At 41.1% G+C, this 20,270-nt stretch overlaps 1 protein-coding gene across 5 annotated transcripts in view; it reads right to left on the bottom strand.

Moving 5' to 3' along the window:
* CREB5 (cAMP responsive element binding protein 5) overlaps nt 1-19,631 on the bottom strand; it is a 386,168-nt gene extending 366,537 nt beyond the window's left edge. For 2 of the 5 annotated variants that reach the window (XM_032483796.1, XM_014559966.2), the window contains exon 1: nt 15,948-19,476. In XM_032483796.1, coding sequence (XP_032339687.1) covers nt 15,948-15,950 — 3 coding nt within the window. In that variant the 5' untranslated portion in view covers nt 15,951-19,476. The other 3 variants (XM_032483794.1, XM_032483795.1, XM_014559964.2) reach the window with 3 other exon arrangements.
* Between the last annotated feature and the right edge of the window lie 639 nt (nt 19,632-20,270).

Raw genomic sequence — 20,270 nt, forward strand, 5'->3', positions numbered from 1 at the left:
AAATAATACGCATTACCAAGGAAAAAGTCAAAATGGACCATGCATCTAATAATAAGCAGAGCGGCTTAAGTAAATTATGACAAATAGATGATTATACAGTCATTAAAATCATATTTTCAAAAACTAAATCATGACCTTGGGGAAATAATCACAAAATAATGTTAAATAGAAAACAAATCCAAACACAAAACTGCAAATACTCTGTCAATTATAGCTATGCGATATAGATGGATAAAGTCATAGATTATATGAAGGATACATGTCAAAATCACCAACAGTGATGATCCTTGGTTAGAATTTTCTCCTTTATATGTTTCTGTATTTTCTATGAGTTTTTTTTTTTCTTAAATCAGACAACAGTACATTTATCTCTAAAATTTAAAACGAGGGGGCAAGTAAGGGAATCCTTGAACTTCAGATCTAATTGACATTTTTTTCGCCATTCTTGTTCAAACCAGCTAAAATTCATCTTGACTCAGAAAGGAACACACCAGCTAGCAGATTTTAGCATTAGGACTGGCTGATTTCCGGCATCAAAACTTTGAAACTTTCCTTTCCAACTTACCCTTTGAGGACAAAGAGATGCCCTGTTGTTCCTCTTTGGGCTATTTTTCTCACAAGGTCAGCTTCAGGGGGAATTTGGAGGAAAGAGAAGTTACCGAGACCACTATTTTAAATGGTGTGCTCTAATTTTACGATCCCAGATGACACTGCCAAGCTGCCTCTGTGCCTTCCGGCTTAGAAGAGAGCCTCAGGACTACACACAGGTACCAGCCATAAATGACACAACCGAAAAATGATTGCTGCTTGTTTGAGCAAATATGCACAGAATATGCCAAAAAGACTCCTACACTGGATGTTTTTCTGAATGAATTTCTTGTAAGTCCTGTCACATGAAACTAATGTAATACTAGGAATCCCTATGATACGAGGACCTCATTCCAAATGCATCTGCCACACTGCTTTTGCTATTGGCTGGCTGAAATACACAACACTTCAACTCTGTGTTAAACGCATTGCCTAATTCAAACATCCTATTATAAAGTTTCATCCTTGTTTTATCTTTGCCCAAGCATAGCTTTTCATTAATAGATTTCAGAATCTTTCTTTCAAAAACAGCTCAATGTAATAACTAATGCAAGGAAAAAAGTTATTGCTGTTTGCAGTCACCCCAAACCCTGCAACGGCTCTCCACTGCATTTAGATTGAAATCTAAACTCCTAACCTAGCTTACTACATCTCACCTCCAAAGTCATCCCATAGCATTTACCCCCTTGCCGGCTACACTCTGGCCATACTGTTCTTTTTCCTTTTTCTCCACCCTAGCAAGCTCATTCCCATAGCACGAGGTCTCCTCTATGCCTTAAGAGAATATTCTTTCCTTTCATCTCCAAAGGATTAGACCAGCTTTGTTTTCAGGTGGGGGTTAAAAGTAATCAAGTGAACAGAGGCATTAACAATCCCATGAAATGGCAAATTAAAATGTACTTATTTTTAATTTGGTATTCTTGCTTAGGAGAGACAGACCTTTGTTTACCTCCAATATTTGGAAGTTACCTTTCAAATGTTTTCCTGAAAAATACAGAGATTGTAGATGTCCAAGCATGAGCCAGAAGCAGAAGAAAAGCATGAACCAGAATTCTTTATTGGTTGCAACTTAAAATCTGAAAGGCTCTAACACCAACCTCCTTTGTCTTTCCTAGTTGTTGTGTCTTAGGGGAATGATGATGCTTATTTCCCTTACATCCTTCATTTCCAAAAGTGTAACATTATCAGTTCCATAGCTACAGCACTAACTCGTAGTATTATCTACAAGTACTGCTGCAGCAGACAGTCTTTGAGATGTCTCCTAACGATTCCAGTCTTATGCTGCACATGTGTGCAATCTCCTCCCCTGAGTACAGGCTGGGCCCATTGATTTGTTGCTAACAAACAGAATATGGTAAATGTGATGGGATGCTATGTCTGAAATTAGATTACCAAAAAAGACTGATTTCCATCCCCCTTTCTCCCTCCTAGAAAGCATGCTTACTCTTAGCCTGCCAACAGCCAGACAAATATGCTTGCATGTGAATCTTCTGAGGCCTGCAATAGACATGTGAGTTTAGAAGTAGGTCCTCCACTACTTGAGGCTCAAGATGATACAGTGCTGGCCAACAACGTTTCTTTTTTTAATTGAAGTGTAATTGATTTATAATGTTGTGTTAGTTTTAGGTGTACAGCACAGTGATTCAGTTATACACACACACACACACACACACACACACACATACACATGCTTTTTCATTATAGGCTATTATAAGATATTGAAAATAGTTCCCTGTGCTATACAGTAGGGCCTTGTTTACCTATTTTATATATAGTAGTGTGTTTATATTAATCCCAAACTTTTTTTTTGGTGGGGGGGTGGGTAATTAGGTTTACTTATTTATTTTTAGAGGAGGTACTGGGGATTGAACCCAGGACCTTCTGTATGCTAAGCATGTGCTCTACCACTTGAGCTATACCCTCCCCTACTCAAACTTTTAATTTATCCCTCCCCTACCCCTTTCCCTTTCCCTTTTGGTAACCAGAAGTTTGTTTTCTATGTCTGTGAGTCTGTTCCTATTTTGCAAATAAGTGCATTTGTGCTATTTTTTTAGATTACACATGTAAGTGATATCATATGATATTTGTTTTTCTCTGTCTGACTTACTTCACTTAGTATGACAATCTCTAGGTCCATCCATATTGCTACAAATGGCATTATTTTACTCTTTTTATCACTGAGTAGTATTCCATTATATAAATATACCACAACTTCTTTAACCAGTCATCTGTCAATGGACATTTAGGTTGCTTCTATGTCTTGGCTATTGTAAATAGTGCTGCTATGAACACTAGGGTGCACATATCTTATCAAACTAAAGTTTTCTCTGGATATATCTGGCCAACATCTTGATTACAGCCTTGTGAGACATCCTGAGCCAGAGGACCCAGCTCAGCCACACCCAGATTTCCTAACCCACAGAACCTCTGAGTTAGTAAATATATGTTGGGAAGGGGGCTAATTTGTTACATAGCAATAGCTAACTAATACAACTGTTTACAACCCAAACTATATATTTTCTTTTCTTATTGTTAGGATTGTAGTAAAAGGAAATTTAGCTCCCCAAATTATAAGGATAAAATCAGGTTGTTTGGAGATGTAGACTATTCAGAGCTAGAAATAATTAATGAGGATTTCATTTCAAAGGGAATAATAACTATATTTGGTACATCAATCATAACAGCCACTCATAATTTATATAGCATTTTTAAGTCTAACTGGTGTTTTCACACTCATGGCCATTTACTCCTCTTCAAGAGGCTATGAAGTAGGTATTATTATGATCTCTATCTTACAGATGAGGAGACTGAGGCTTAGTAGATTTCATGACTTCCATGAAGGCAAGAATCTTCTCTATCTTCACCACTTTTCCCCAAAGCCTAGGTCTGTGTCTAACACTGTAAATGCTCAATACATATTTGTTGAGGGGATGTCTCCCACAACAATGTCATCTACAAAGATGGTGACATCTTTTCATGAAGTTCTCCAACTGATATGTAACAATCAACCAACCAACCAATCAATTTCTATATATACCTGTGATACACACAAATATATATTCATGGAACCAGTATCTGTGTTTCCCAAAAACAGGCTCCTCTGAAAGTTCACTCTAACTTTAAAGACAGTAAAGAGATAAATCTCTAATTTAATCCTGTTTTTCATACACTTCTACACTGCCCAAGACAGAGACCTAGAGTGCTTTTATGAGTAAACAACCCTTTCTCAGTAAATCAAATCTCTTCCCTCACATATCATTTCCTATCATCTTCCAGGATGAGGCTGGAGACAACAGACCTTTCTAAGAGCCACCAAAGGAGGCCATCAGCCAGCTTAGACCCCCTCATCACCAGTAACACTCCCACCCCTCCCCTGCCACCCCTGGCCTCTTTTCCCCTGATAGACACGGTGAGTAAGAAGTAATAGGTCTTGTCAAGGGTCACTATAAAATAACTTCAGTCAATGTTCCCTAGAGGTGTCCAGAGGAATGCAACAAAGCTGCTGATAAGGAAATAGGAGGTGAGGGGACTTTGATTGGGAAGTTTCCATAAGCCTTAAATTCCTTTTCTTTTCAAAGTTTCACAGTCAAGCCATCATTCAGTCTTTAACCACAGTCCAATCTCTACTCACTATTACCTAATAAAAAAGTGTTTGTTCACAAAAGACACATGGAGCCATTAAATAATAAGTTGGTCTACGTTTTGAGAAGATAAAATCATTAGGTACGATTACCCTTGGAATTCTATGATTACAAATTGAGAAACTGCAACACATCACGTATAAGGTAATGAATCAGTAACAGTCACCCGGTCATTCAGCAATTATTGAAGAAGTGTCTGTGATGTGCCAGCACTAGATGTTGAGAAAATGGTGACGAACCAAATTTCAGAATTTAGATTCTGGTGGGAGATATGGATTTTAAAGTTTTAAAAACTAAAAGTCACTTAAAGGAACATTAAATCTAAAACCTGAAAAGTGCTATACAGGAAAAGTTCAGGACAGCTTGAGTATTTGGGGAACCTACTTTACATTAGGGAACCAGGCAAAAGCAGCAGTCATCTAGGCAGGAATAGTCTAAGCAGAAGGGATAGCATATGCAAAGGCCCTGCAGCTGATAAGGGCTTGATGCTTTCAAGCACCTGTTTGATTCCAGTGGGGATGAGGATGGCCTCGCTGATGCCAAAGACTGTGACTCTGACTCTGTATCTGTAGCCCAAACCCCTTCCCTGAATGGTAGACTCAGCATACCACTGTCTCCTAGACATCTCCTCACACATAACATGCCCAAAATTGAGTTATTGGTCTTCCCCACTGAACTTTCCACGTGCCATCTTCCCCATCTCAGTCGATGGCAACTCCATCCGCCTAATGTCTCAGGTCAAAAAACCTTTGCACCTTCCCTGATTTCTTGCTTATTCCCACACCCCACCTGTCAGCAAGTCCTTTCAGCCTTTACCTTTGAAATTAGCCAAACTCCTTCTCACCACCTCTTCCACAGTCATCTAGTCCAAGCCACCATGATTCTCTTCCTGCTGCCACCCTACCCCCTATATAGTCTGGTCTTCACCCACAACAAGGGAGGTCTTTAGAAGTGATGGATTCTCTTCTCAAAACTCTCCAATGGCTTCTTTTATTGCTAAGATTAATATCCAACTTTCCTCGTGTGGTCTGTAAGCACCTACATGATCCGACCACCCATCACCTCTTCACTGTCCCCGTCTCTGCTTACATACCAGGGCCTTAGTACAAGCAGCTCCCTTTGCCTGAAAGCTCTCCAGATCTCCGCAGGAACTGCTCCCTCACTTCTGCAGCTCTCTACTTCTAGGTCACCTTCTCAGAAAGGCACTCCCTGACTACTCCATCTGGAACACTGTATCCACTTACCTGGCTCCATCCTTCTTTTCAGCACTTAACTGCTGTATGATGCATCTCTGTTTATATAGAGGTTGTTTGCTGATGCACTGTCCTGTCCTTAGAACCTGGGAGAGTTCTAGCTAAAGAAAGCAAAGGTATGCCTTTAATGATGTACTTTGTCAGGCTACCACATGGCCATCTCCAGACTACACAAAGTTACAAACTCCTAGGAAATAGATTGTCTAATATCTTACCAAGAATCGAGGTTCTGGAGAAGTAAGAGAAGGAGAGAGAGGAGTCTGGCCAGGAGTAGGGAATAGAAGGGTAGGGTTCGTGGTAAACAGGTCAGGGTGTGGGAGAGGAGGGGAGCCCTGCATTTCTGAGACAGGTTCTGTGGTGGAACAGAATGTGCTGAGAGGAAGAGGGGCAGAAATAAAAGGAATAAAACAAATGTGAGGGTGCCCAAGACAAACCTGGTCTCTGTCATAATCTTGTCCATGCTCAACTCTAAAGGAAGATTTTTGAACCAGCATAAGTGGAAGGAGATTAAGGTCTTCAGATTACATATTTTTTCGTGTCAAAAGCCTGGTCACATGTTTTTTATAATCATAAAAAAAAATCCACAGCAAACTTAAATGTCAAACAATAGGGGATGGTTAAGAAATTATGGTATAGCAACTCAATGGAATATGATGCATAATCATAGTTTTGAAAACTATGTAGCAACATGAAAAACAAAAAAGCCTGTGGTATAGTTTTGAGTGAAGGAAGCAGAATTTTAAAATGGGTCTATGTTCTGATTGAAACAACTTAAAATTATGTTCACCTCTGGACAAGGTATGTAAGTGACTATAAAAATGAAAAATCAATGATTCCTTAGGGTTGTGAAAACCTCTGTGATTTACTCATCTCATTCCATTTTTGGAGTTCTAAAATATTATTACAATAGTTTTTAAGCTATGGAAACATCCATCAATATACCTAAAGAATCTCCCCAGGCTGGTCCTTCCAGGAACATTCACCGACGTTAAACATCTCATGCTGGTGATAGGAAATTCATGACAAAAAACAATGCTTCAGTATTCCTACAATCAAGTCACTCAGGATTAATTTACCATCTACTCTAGGTAAGGGACTCTACACTGGGTTCTATGAGAAAAATCAAAACTGAACAAGAGTCAGTTCTTGCTGTTCTAGAGCTTAGGATCCAGGAGAAGGAATTTATGACAAACCTCCAAATAAGCACAATGTAAGATTTGTTCCTAAATCATAAGAAAAAAATATTAACAAAGCACTAAAGAATTAGTTACTTTCACGTTCAATTTTTGGTTTGGGAGATCCAGAGATGAGTGTTTCCACGGGCAGAAGGTAAGGGGTTGGGGGAGAGGGGTGTGCTGGACAAGAACAGATGCTTCAGGGAAGATAAGAGTCTGAACCTGGCAGAGAGGCACTCAAAACAAATGAGAGTCACTTATGGGTCTGTCTTGAATACCCAGAGGGATGCTGGCTGGGGTTGGCTTAGGGGCCTTAAAACAAAGGCTCCTGAGCAGAGAAATGATATGTTCAGATGCACAGAGTAGAAAAATTCATTTAGTAGCCAGAATGAAGAGTCTGAGATCAGGGACCAAACAAAATGGTTCCAAACCCCAACCCCTCCATTACTGGTATTGTCACATTATCTGGTTTGTCACTTAACCTCTGAGCCTCACTTTCCTTATCTATAAAAGGGGATAACTCCAGCTCCTTGGTAGGTTTGTTATTTGAACGCTGACGTGGTAGATCAAGAAAGTAGGCTCAATAAAGACAACGAATAATTCTGTTCCCCTTAATTCTCAGTTCAGAGAAGGAACTAGTTGAGGAGACAGGGCAGAAGGATGACTATCACAGGACATTGTTCATGTGGGATCTAGAAGACTTGGCAATGACATGTTCATGATGGCCAAGGGAAAAGGCAAAGTCAGCAACTGCCATGAAGGTCCAAGCTGGGGGATGATGGTGGCCCTCACTGAATAGGCGATGTCAGAAGGAGAAATGGTATAAGGATTAGTTCATGTTTGGACAATTTGAAAATAAAGGAACAGGTGAGGGGAGGGTGTAGCTTAGTGGCAGAGCATGTGCTTAGCATGCACAAGGTCCTGGGTTTAATCCCCAATACCTCCATTAAAAAAATAAAATAAACAAACAAACAAACAGACCTAATTACCTCCCCCAAAATAAAAACTAAAAAGCTAAAAAAAAAAAAAAAAAGGAGAAAGATAATTAAGGAACAGGAGCAGTCCATCTAGGAAAAACTGGCCAAGGTGAAGTTGGAAGTCAGGACTCACAGCCTGGGAAAGAGGTATGGGCTGGAGACACACGGCATGTGCTGTAAGATTTTCAGTATTACCTGATTTTCCTATTACCAAGGTCTGTAATATTCCTATCAACATTTCTCCACAGCGCATCTCGATATATCCCAAATATGTAGAGAAGTTGTTAGATCAAAATACCCAACTTGGCATAAATTCTAACTAAATTTGGTATCCTCTGTTTTTCTCCATGATGTGTTATCTTTTTTTAACAGTTTATTGAGATATAATTCACATAGCTGTTGTCCTCCCTGGATTATCCAAAGTGTAAGAATCACATCACACACCTGTCATCTCCCTGCATTGGCCTGAAGTGCAAAAGTCCTCTTCAGATTTTTGCTCCTCTCATGAAGACACTAAAGTTGCTATATGTAACTTTGAATGAGTGGTCTAGGGCATTCTGTTTTTCCATCCTGGGAATGGGTTACAAGCAAACCTTATCCTTCCTTTTTTAAAAAAAAATTGTGGTAACATACACATAACAAAATATACTATGTTAACCATTTTTAAGTACACAGTTCAGTAGTATTAAGTATATTCACACTGTTGTGTAACAAATCTCCAGCATCCCCCATGTTTTAAACAAATATTAAATAACAGAATTAGGTAATGGAATATAAGATTTCCTGAATCAACCTCCTAAAATAACTGCTAAGTGTTAAATAAAGACAAAGCATCCAATTACAGTCTTCCTTTTAAAGATACTATAGTTTTTATGCTTCAGGATTTCAAGAAAGCATACTTCCTGGAAAGAGTAAAAATGAATCTTGAGTGAAAGGGTTAACCTGTCTGTCTTGAGAATATCCCATCTGAAGGGCGTATCAAGAAATTGTGTGTAATTCTTTTCCTCCCTGATTTTTGTGAGTACTTCTGAGGCACAGGGAAAAAATAATTGTGCTAATCTGCCTGCCCTGCCTCCATCCAATAGGCAGACATCATTGTTTTGTTGTGTTTTTTCAAAATGTTTTGAATGGTTTGGGGATTAGTATGGCTATTTAGAAAAAAGTACAATTTTAAATTACACGCTGCTCTGTGGTGCCAAAACACTGTGCACCATTATCTTTGATGACGTCCACCAACACAGCACTAAGAACGGTGGGTGTTAGTCATCTAGCTTGGCGAAGCTGGAAGATGAAATTGTAAACAGTGTGTGCTTTGACAGGCCTTCTTAGAAAAGAAGAGTGTCTAAAAGATGGTTTCAATTTTCTTAATCTAGCAATATCTTTTAATCAACAATTTGTGTCTCTAAATCAATGTGACAAAGAGATACTTGCTGGAAAGGAGGAACAGTTTAGGCCTGGGCATCCTAAAAAAGATGATAATCACCTTTACAAGTATATATGCTAGTTACATTCTGGTCTTCCTTGGCTAAGGTTTTTATTTCTATGCAAGTTTAATGGCCATACCCACATTTATGTGTGGACATTAAAACTGCTTTAACTTTAATATAATGCTTAGAAAGGAACCCATAGTAACCCCTCCCTGGCACTCGTCACAGATTGCAGTATTAATCATGGCTTGTATCTCACCCATTGAAGACACTAAAGTGCAGACAGAAACTGCAAATGGCTAAGTCCAAACCTAGTAATCATTAGGAGAAAACAAAAACCAAATACTCCAAAGCAGATGGCTCCAGGTCAAGCGTGGTAAAACACTGGTAAAACAAGAGCTAAAATATATTCTTTTAAAGATAATTCAGGAGCTAGGGCTAGAGTCGATCTTGCTCAATAAATGAATACCCCAAACCCTTTACTTTCAATACCCAAAAGAGTTGAACAACTTATATCTTTAATCTCACTGTCTCTCCACAAAGTCCTTTCACAGACAATCACAAAGCAGCCTGAAGAAAGTTTCCCTAGATACCACCAAAACACAGGTTTGTAACATATGTCTCCACAGGACCTTGTAGAACAGATCACATGTTAAGAGGCTGATATATATTCGTACGTATTTGTTAATCAATCCAGGTTCAAACATGTAGCCTGAAGCTGGGGGGTAAGAGTTATCAGCAGAGAAACCATTTAAGTGCAAATAATGCATGGAAAAGCATCAGAAGGAGCATTATTTATAAATGCAAAGACACATGCAATAGTATACACAATTGGAAAATCCCCACCTGGAAGCCATCCAGAGCAGTCCTTACATAGTGCTTAAAGAGCTGAACAACTTACATCTTTAATCTCATCTTCTCTCTACAAAGTCCTTTCATAGTCATATACAGCGTCTAAAAACTAATAAATGTGAGCTTTCTGCTCACACTGATCACCCTTCTAATTAACAAACACAGTGCCTAGCTTTGTCAATCCCTTAGTTTCTCCATCTATAAAATGGGTATTACAACTGTGTGTTAATAAGTGGAGGTTAAAATTCTTCTGATGAATGATTTTACAGAAAACACAAATATTATCACCACAAAACATAGAGGGAAAAAAAAGAGTAATATTGTACCTAAAAATGGTTGAAAGTCACGTTTAAAAAGCACATGGTCAGAGAGACACGTACTTGGAACCGGACTGCAATGCAGGGGATGAGGAGAGAGGTTCAGGGTGAAATGACTCACGAATGCGGGAATGCAGAGGCTCTCAGCAGCATGAAGTCACAAGGGACGGTCTCTGAGGCCCTCCTCCCCTTGACAATGTTGTCTGTTGACTTCCAAAGAAGAAGGGTGAGGAGTTTGGAAATTATTATTTTCTATTTTTTGGTTCTTCACATCATTTACTGAATGCGCAGGCTGGCGTGTTGTTTAAAAAATTATTAAAGGAAAGCATTCTGGTGTGCATGGAGAAATATTGATTCTTCTAATATTTAAAGAATGACAAAAAGAATGAGCACTTTAAGTCTAGGGGGTTAATACCTTGACATGAGCAAAGAGCGAGCTTGGTCTGTGCAATGACAAGAAGCTTGTTAAAAGCTCAGAGGGAAGAAACACAAGGGGATCCAGATGTCTCAAATAGAGTAAGAGTGTCCCTCCAAAACCAGCTAAAGGCAAGTAGTATCTGGGGCAAAGAAGTAAGCCAGCAAAATACCTGAAATATAGTGATCTTGATCTTTTCCAAAATGGAGAGTTTTTAAGAGTCTGCATGCAAACCAAATCATAAGGTACAGTTTTTCAGGAAGCAAACAAATCCATGTTTGCAACTTATACAAAACAGAGCTCATCTGTGGGACAAAGAATTATCTTCTAAATTACTCCATCTGAACATTTGAATTTTTATTAATTACATTTTCTTGAATATGTTTTGCAGTGTGCAGCACACCGATTACAACCGCCTGCTGCCCTTTGAACTCTGAATGCTTTACTGCAATACCTTTCCTGAAATAGAATCATGGGACATTAGAGTAGAAGATTGCTTAGAGATCAGTTAGAATTGCAGTTCTCAACCCTAGCTAAACTTTATAAACACTTTTGGAGCTTTTAAAAAATATACAGGTCCAGGTCCGCACCCCAAACTAATTAAATCAAAATAAGGGGAGGTAAGGTATTAGCAGTTTTTTAAAAGAAATTCCACAGGTGGATCTATTGGGCTGCTAGGATTAGAACCACTGATAGAGCATATAGATTTGCACTGCCTGACACAACAGTCACAGGGATCCATAGCTACTGAGCACTTGAAATGGGACTAGTCCAATTGAAGTGTGTAGTAATCAAAAATACACACTGGACTTCAAATATTTAGTACCAAAAAAAATTGCAAAGTATCTCATCAATATTTGCACATTGACTGTATATTGAAATGATAATATTTCAGATATACTGGGTTAAATTATGTTAAAATTAACATCATCTTTTTTTTTAATCTTTTAAATGTCAGGCTACTAGAACATTTAAAATTACACATGTGACTTGCATTTGTGGTTCCCACTATTGGACAGTGCTGGTCAAGACCAACACTCTTTGATCATAAATGAAGAAACTGCGACAGAAAAGCACAGAGTTCAAGACAGCGCTTTGGGGGTACTCTCTTACAGTGTCGGGCTTTTCCAGCTGCCTTAAACCACAGTGTTGCAGAGCTAAGAATGGCAGAGCCTGTGACACCATCAGTCTGACGGCAAACCTTCCTTTCTTTTGTCTTGCTAATTGTTTCTTCTAAGATTTGACACTGAAATCTATTCCCCTTATGGAAAAATGTCCCCCATCTGCTATGCACACACACACTTGTGATTTGTTATTGCAGGGTTACTCATGAAAGCACAGTAACTAGGATGGATGTTAAAAAATAAATCTAGAGAAATATTAGCATAAGGAAAACGCAGAGAATGGATGAAGAGGACTATTAAGGCTTTTAAGAAGTAGATGGTCAAGTTCTAGCCCGTGAATGGTTTGCCAGGTTGCAGTTTAATGATTAACCCTGGAGACCCTCAACGTCCTGAGCGCCTTCTTCAGAGCAGCATCAGTCCTTGTTCAGAATTCAGAAGTTTGAGCCTATACTATTTCCTTTCCTCCCAGGAGGCAATGGTTTTCTGGGCAAGATTGTCATTGCAGTGAGGCAAATCAGGCTCTTTGTAATGGCCTGCCTCGTCATACCTAGGTACCCTGCTGGAAGTGGACTTTATCCTCAAAGCCTTCTACCCTCTGGTGCATGGATTAGTTCCTGGTCATTCAGGAGCCAAACAATATTATTGCTCACTTAAAGAAGAAAATCTTGTTTTGGTAAAGTAAAATGGTCCCACCAGATGTGGCAAATGGAGATAAAATATATTTCTTCTAATAATCGGCTAATTCAAACAAAAACAAAGATGTTTTTTGTTGCATGTGGTTTTCTCCCCTTAGGAAGCCAGCAGAGAGAAAATTGCATAAAACTGGCTGAAATGTGTTATATTTGAGAAATCATGCAACACAAGGGCTCCTCGGTGTAATAAAAGAATAAAAGAGACCTAAATTCTGATATAAAGCGCTTATGCAAAGAGCTGGAAGGGAAAGCTATGGGTCAGGCCAAGCAACACATACAGTAGACGCATTCAAGATTTCTGTTGAGATATTCTTGTTCTCCATGCTAAATACAGCAGAACCTAAATGTCATCTTAAATCAAATGTTTAGTCCTCTGGAGCCCCCTATGTTGCATGCATGATTTCTATGAGCTGTGATTAGTTAAGTTTTGCCAGTCAAACCTCAAAGAGCATACTTCCAGACTCAACTCACTCACTCCTCACATAGTAGCATTCACCTCTAAACACTCTCATATACACCAACCTGGAAAGATCATACAGCACAGACAAACTGTAGGCAAAAGCGCATCTGCCAGAGTGAAAAAAAGCACTTGTCACTCCAGTCAACAAAAGAAAGATGACTTATTTTAACTTTAAGTTTTCAGATCCCCTCCTCAAAGATGAAAAAGAATATACAGGAAGTAAAGAAAGTTACTGCCTGATTCGGGGACGGTCCTATAGACCATTTTGAGTTCTGCCTGGCTTTTAGTCTCCAGTGAAATCTGGACGGTGTCATTTTACAGGGCATGTCTAACAGTAATGGTGAAGAAGAGTGGCCTTCAAATAAGGAGGCCAATATTAGAAAAATTAACTTTGTAGCTATATAAAAATAACCAGAATAGAGACCACAGTTTATATGGTCAGGGCATTCATTCAAAAGATCTGATTAAAATTTGTCATTGAAAGGTTAGTGATCAAAAGGTTTGAAAAGAACAAAGCATCCGAAGCCATGGGTTATGCTTCACTCCTACAAGGGCATGGATGGTGGCCTGACTCGTAGAAAGACAACCCAACATGGAGGCAGGGACCCGACTGCTAAGCTCAGTTTGGCCCTCTCCAGCTCTGGGCCTTAGGTGAGCCAGGAGAACCACCAGGACCTAGGTTCTCCTCCACAAAGTGACGGCATTGTCGACCAGGGAGACCTCCCTCAGCTCCAGCTCTGCCTAATGCTACCACGCAGGCCTTTCTATCTCACATCAGAACCCTGAGAGCCAAAGGAATTCTTACCAAGAGCAGTTCAAGCCAAATGCCAACATGGTAGTTTTCAATCTTTGTTAATTTTAGGGTAGAGATTACAACTGTGAACCTTGAGGAAATAGAAGGAAGCAACTAAAATACATATTTTTAAAGTGTTAGGTTGATTCTGATCTGTTTCTCTGAAGACATAAATAGGGCAACAGAGTGAGCTTGGAGGAAAGAAATATGAGAAATGTCAAGGTAACATCTTATACTTTCAGGAATTTATCCTAAACTTTTAAAGTTTTATTTTGAAACTCCCAGAGTCTCAAAAAGAGCTTCAAAAGCTCTTCTTGTTTCCTTAACAGTGTTATCACTACCTGGAAATTTATAAAAGCCTTCTCTCTCTCCTCCCTTTTCTTATAGTAAATCCATGATTTGCTATTCCCAACAATGGAATACTAATGGATCCTCAAAAAACACTAATTGCCCATTTTTTTCCTAATTACAAAATGTAAGAACTCTTTAGTGAAAACATTAAACATGATGTCATTTTAAAAGTGCCAGAGTTTCTATTCAAAGCAATGCCATAAAATAGATAGCTTATTTAGTTTACAAATAGCAACACAAAAAGGTTCTTTAAGTCTGTTTAGCATATCCGAAAGTAATTCTTTCTCACATTTAAATATTTGGGGCTATTTCCACCCCCCTCCAGTTTATTATCTTATCTCAACTATATAATTTTCTTAAATAGGATTCAGAGAAATAGTCTTAGATTTAAATTTTTAAACACTAATTTATAAAAGCACTGGTTGATTCCCATAATACAGCTGGTAGTCAAACTGGACAGGATAATGAATTGACTGAGATCATTGTTCCATCTTCATCCAAGAAAGCTGCCTCTAAAAAAGATCTTAAGTTGCTGTAGAAATCCAATTTGTAAGAAGCAAAAGAAGCATCTAGATGGGAAACACCAGCCATGATCACATTAATTTTGTGGCTAACAGCACCGCTTTGAAGTGAAGAAGAAGAAGAAAAAAAAAGATGACAAAAATAATAAATCCACTCAAATCCCCAGTTTTAATCTAACAATACAACCAGAAGAAAAACAACCACAAATACAAAGTTCACATCTTGGTGATCCAGTGAACATCACACCCCCACAAAATAATTTTCTGCTTAATAAGGAGCAGAGGAATGCTAAGGAAATATTATAGGATGGCGATGCATCATTGATAAAAAACAAATTATAGTATGAAATCAGGAGACCAGGAACCTGACATTAGTACAAACAGCCATGGAAAGTGCATAATTGATTGGCGTTTGAATCCACAGGTGTGGGAAACTGACAAATAATTGCAACCAAAATCTTCAGCTTACTATAATTGGGAACTTACACGGAAAAATCTCTCTGACAAACTACCACTCATTTAACTCCCTATTCAAATAAAAGCTGCAACATCACAGAGATATAAAAACAAAGGCACTGTTTCCATTTTTTTGTTGGAATGTCCTAATAAACCATCTCTTCATATATGAACTATATAAGGTCACAACTGACTTCTAATTGACAGGCCATTTATGGATATCAGCAATTTATATTCAAAAACAGTTGGCTTGAAGATATAATCAATTGAGGAAACATGTTTACTCTGAGTAAAGTTGAAAAATAAAAACCACTATGAATCAGTTAGGATTTAAAAATAACAGATCTATATAAAATGCCATGAACAAAGGAAAATGAGAAAACTTACAGGAAAGCACAAGTGAGTTCTTTTATTGTTTTCAAGTTTTATAACTAAAGTAACAGCTGATATTCAATCAGCAACATCCTTCTTCAGGGGAACATACACCTAGGACTTTTGTTTGTTTTATTTTTAATTTTCAGGTTTCTTTTTAAAGAACTCCTTTTTTATTAAAACTTAAGTACGTATTGAAGTGCTTCATGAAAGCTTGTGAAAAAGGGAATTCTTACCTGACAAATTATTTAACAGGCTTCATAACCCCCCGACCCCCACTGCAGTTCCCATGCTCATGAACATTATTTTATCCAGGAGATAATGGTCTTACTCACATACCAACATTAACACACACAAAACCTTCCACACATAATGCTACCAAGTCTCAGGAAACTGACAAAAGCAACATTAAAGGTCAGTATAAAATAAGACTTCCATTTGTGAATTTAATCTATGAAAATACAAGATTGTTCTCATTTAACCAACTACAAAGTTCCCTTTCTGCTTAATAAGTGTAATAAACATCACCTTACCATTATCTGTAGAATAAAATCAGCAACGTGTTTCTTCCTGCAGTCACCGAATCAAGTTTTTTCTTCCTTTCTTTCTAGTAACTTCTTTTTCAACAGCAAGATTAGGAAGAAAATAAAGCTTTGAGTATTTGCCTCAGTACTTCAGACCAAAGACTGAAACTAACTCTTAGCACAAAAAAAAAAAAAAAAAAAAAAACCAGGTCTGGTATTTCACAATCACTTCTGCAACCCAGAGGTACCTCCTGGACTCCCGTACCTCCTCTCCTCCCTGGTTCTAAGTTTCTTTTAGTAATGAGACTAATTTTTCCAGTAGCCTTGAACTCCCTAGATGTAACTGACATGGAAAATATGACTAAAAACTTGTAGAACTGTCTAGCCTCCAACCCTACACAAAATCAACTTTGTTGTAAATGTTGAAGAGCACCTCGCAAGCAGCTACTTGCTCCTTTAGACTCCTGCACGACACAGCACAGAACACCAAATAACAGTGCGCCATCTAGTTAGCAAGCTGCACTCTCCATTCTAGAAGGGGGGACACCTTCAAACCCTGGGAGTTAAGGACTTGTCAGGGTTCAGCTGCTCTAAAGGTCCAATTGTTTATTTAAATAAAAAAAATATCGCTACTGAGATAATCCACATCTAGTGGATATGGGAAAATTTAGGTTATAATGGCACTACAAACTTTTACATCTAACTTTGATTTACAAGATAAAAGCAAGTTTTAAATTAAAAGGGCTTTCTGTTAATAGAGCTTATTATTCTGAAGACGGGGAATGATTTTCTTCGAAAGTTGTCCCTGGGTGCATGCCTATTATCTTTGCTTTTCCCCTTCCACTAATGAGCATTTATCTAAAGAGCCTGTTAATCCTCTGATGTGTGCTTCTGGTCAGAGGTAACAGTTTGAATAAAACCACTAATCACTGATCACTAAATCACTGATCATTAATCACACTCTCCAGTGCTGGTGACCTGGGCCATTTTCCCCTTTAGGTCTATGTATGAATCACAAACAAGAAGTTTAACATTTTAGATGCACATGTATTGTGTGGGGGTTATACTATTACATCTCTAGACGTGAATAAATAATAAATTCTGCCACAGACTTGGGGAAGGGTGTCAATTAGACCCAGACAGGAGTTTCACAAATGCCTACTCTACAGCAGGGCTTTCACTTTGAAGAAAGTAGATCTGATTATAACAAAACATGTGTTCTTCAAGAAATTCCCACATACTCGAGATATAAATTTTCCTTTATTTCGCTTTCACCAACTCCAAATCAGAGAGCACTCAACTCCTCTGCCCCCCACCCTCCAAAAGCTGTTAGGAAATCTTTGATTCCTGCTGCACATCGCTCATACCCACCACCCCGTCCCGTCCCCCCACCCCCTCCCCGCCAGAGTTCTTCTTACTTTTACCCCTTAAACATGTCACACGCAGTATTTTTATTTCAACTGCCAGATACGGAGATTCTGACTCAATTCAGTGACTTATGTATTTAACTTCCCCTTTAAATACAGAAACTTAAGGTTAAGAAAGAAAATAACACATGCACCAATTTATTGCTTGGTACTTTGGGTTCAACGACTCACATTCCCTCACTCTGGAAATGAAACGTTTAATCTTGAGCCGTTTAGCTAGAATTCATTTAGTTAGCATCTCACTTCATCTCTCTTCGGCTAATCGGTCAGAGGAAGGCGCTATGTAAAATTAAGTACTCTGTAGTGGGTGTGTTGTTTTCCTGAGTCACCACAGGGACATAGTATTATCATAACGTCTCTAAACATTTCCTCAGATGCCTTTTCTATCAGGGCTGAGCATTTTTGCCCTGGAGAAGAGGGCTGGCCGGTGCCTTTCTTAAATAATAGAAAAGGGTAGATTGCGTGTGCGCTGATAGGTACTGTGCCCCCCTCAGCCACCAGAAGCTCTTACACACACTCCAGGGACTGTGATCGCCCCCAGGGAAAGCAGTAAAAGGCGGAGGCGGGGCCACCGTGATAACGGTGTGGGAGGGAGAGGGGGTGGAGAAAGAGGGGACCAGGAGGAGAGGGCAATAAAGATGCCCATGGAACCAGCGATTGTACGAGTATGTTGGGGGCTGGGGATGGAAAGCATAGTTGCTTTGTCAGCATTTCTAAGCCCCCAACCCTTGAGTATCTGAAGCTGTTAATCACTTACTGGCCTGCAGAATGACGTAATGGACCTGTATCCTGCCTTTATTCCTTGACACATGTCAGAGAAGGAGGGAAAAATAAAAATCAAACACTGCGGATTCTGACAACGAAATATACAACCACTCCACTTAGTTCCTGGCCTTGAACAAGCCTCAAGTGGGGGCGGCAACCGTTCAGGGAAAGTTGGGGAAGGAGTGGACAAGATCCGAGGCTTTATCTACCAGATAAACCACTCTCCCGAAATAAATCTATGGCAAAGGAAAAGCGGGATGCAGCCCCGGGGAGAAAACATCCCCTTGGTTCCTTGGTGCGTCTTGCCCCTCTAAGAACATCGTGAAAAGTTTTAACCGATTCCGTGGAGAATCTGCCGGAGAGGAAGGCTCCACCGCCGGGTCCTGGGAACTGCCACCGCGCCGCCGCGGCAAAAGCGGGAGCTGTCATTCGGGGTAGCGGCGAAGAGGTAATGATGCCAGCGAGAACCGGACGGAGGCAAGAGGAGGCTGGAAGAGTGAAGGCGAGCAGAGCCTCGACACTCTCGAGCCTTCCGTGCCGGGAGTGAAAGCCAAGTGCCCTCCAAGCGCGACGTCCCCTCCCCGGGCGCGCGCGCCCACCACCTGCGGCGGGCAGCCCTGCGGGAGAGGTGGCAGCAGCAGGTTCCGGCACCCGGGAGGGACCGAGCCCCCCACGCGCTCGCCTGTCCGCCCCCTAGGTGACCCGGCGTCCTCGCCACGCCCGCTGGAAGTTTGCAAACTTTCTCCGGGGGTTCCGCCGCATCACTGAGAAGTTGGGGACGCGAGGGGAGGTTCATGGCTCGCCGTCTCCGCTGCCGCCGCTGCTGCCGCCGCTTGATCGCACTTCTGGAGGATTCCGCACCTTGCCAGGTCTCTGAAGGCAAACACACACCCCCGATTCATAACTGTTCCCCGTGTCAGGGAAACACACGCGCGCTCCCACACACGCACGCACGCCGGGGCGGACACGGCGCTCGCTCCACGTTAGCATCCCTCCAGTCGCAAGGCGCAGCGGCCACCGAGACGCGCTCCGGGACGGACACGGCGTGGGGTCTCTGGGGTAGCCTCAGGACATAGCCGAATTCCACAGTCCACCAGCATTTGGGGCCAGACTTCCCTCTGGTCCGTCAAAGTGTTTACAAACACAGCTCACCCTCCAAAAAAAATGCATCGCATCTTCCATACTCCTTTGCCCTGTGACCTGCCCACTGGACCAAATAACCTCGCGGCTGCTGCCGAGAACCAACCCCTGCAAACAAGTACGCTCCCGAGATGGCTCCCGCGGCAAGTGCAACAAAAGTGGCTAAATGCAAAAGCCCCAGAAGTGGCCGAGCCGTATTTTTAGGAACTTACCAAACAAGTGTGGAGAAGGCAAGAGCAGAGCCCGGGTGAAGGGACCACGTTGGACTGAGCAAAGATTACAATACATTCTATTTAGAGTGCATTACATCACCCCCCCGGTGACGTCACGTGGGATTCCTGAACTTCTAAATCATTGCGGTCCATGGGGGAGGGAGGGCGGGAGGGGCGGGGCTGGCGCGCCGAGGGGGCGGGCCGCGGCCCCGCCCCGCCCCCGCCCCTCCAGCGGACCCTGGTGCACCCGCGAGGGAGCGGCGGCAGCGGCGGCAACCGCGCAAGCAACAGCTTGCAGAGCCCAGCGCCGTGTGACACGGCTCCCTGACATTAGTGGTGTGAGTCAGCTTGGAAACAATCCTCATGGTTTCAGACAGGACCACGGAGGAGGCAGGGACACGGGCTCTCCCATGAGGAGGGCCTGGTAGCGTTTGAAAGGTGTGGGGATGGGGAGTAGCGGAGAGGCGGGGAGGTGGTGCTGAAGAGTGCGGTAAGAGACTTTATACAAACACAAATGCGGGACTCTCCCCCTTCCCCCACCAGCAGATGTCCAGCTCCTTTTTGCCTGCGACAGTCGTGACCTCATTACAGTGTTCCCTGCATCCTGGCTTCTCAGAGCACTCGCTCGACACCCCTTTTCACCGCCACCACCCCCACCGCCGGCGCTCCACCTCACCTCCAAGGGAATAACTTCTTTATTGTGCACACTCACTTGGAATACACTGCCCCCACCCTTTCCAAGACCCCTGCGTCGTGCGTCTGAAAGCTGGAAGGAGAGTTACTGGGGG

The sequence above is a fragment of the Camelus ferus genome, chromosome 7 (assembly GCF_009834535.1).
Source record: "Camelus ferus isolate YT-003-E chromosome 7, BCGSAC_Cfer_1.0, whole genome shotgun sequence".
Lineage (NCBI taxonomy): Eukaryota > Metazoa > Chordata > Mammalia > Artiodactyla > Camelidae > Camelus > Camelus ferus.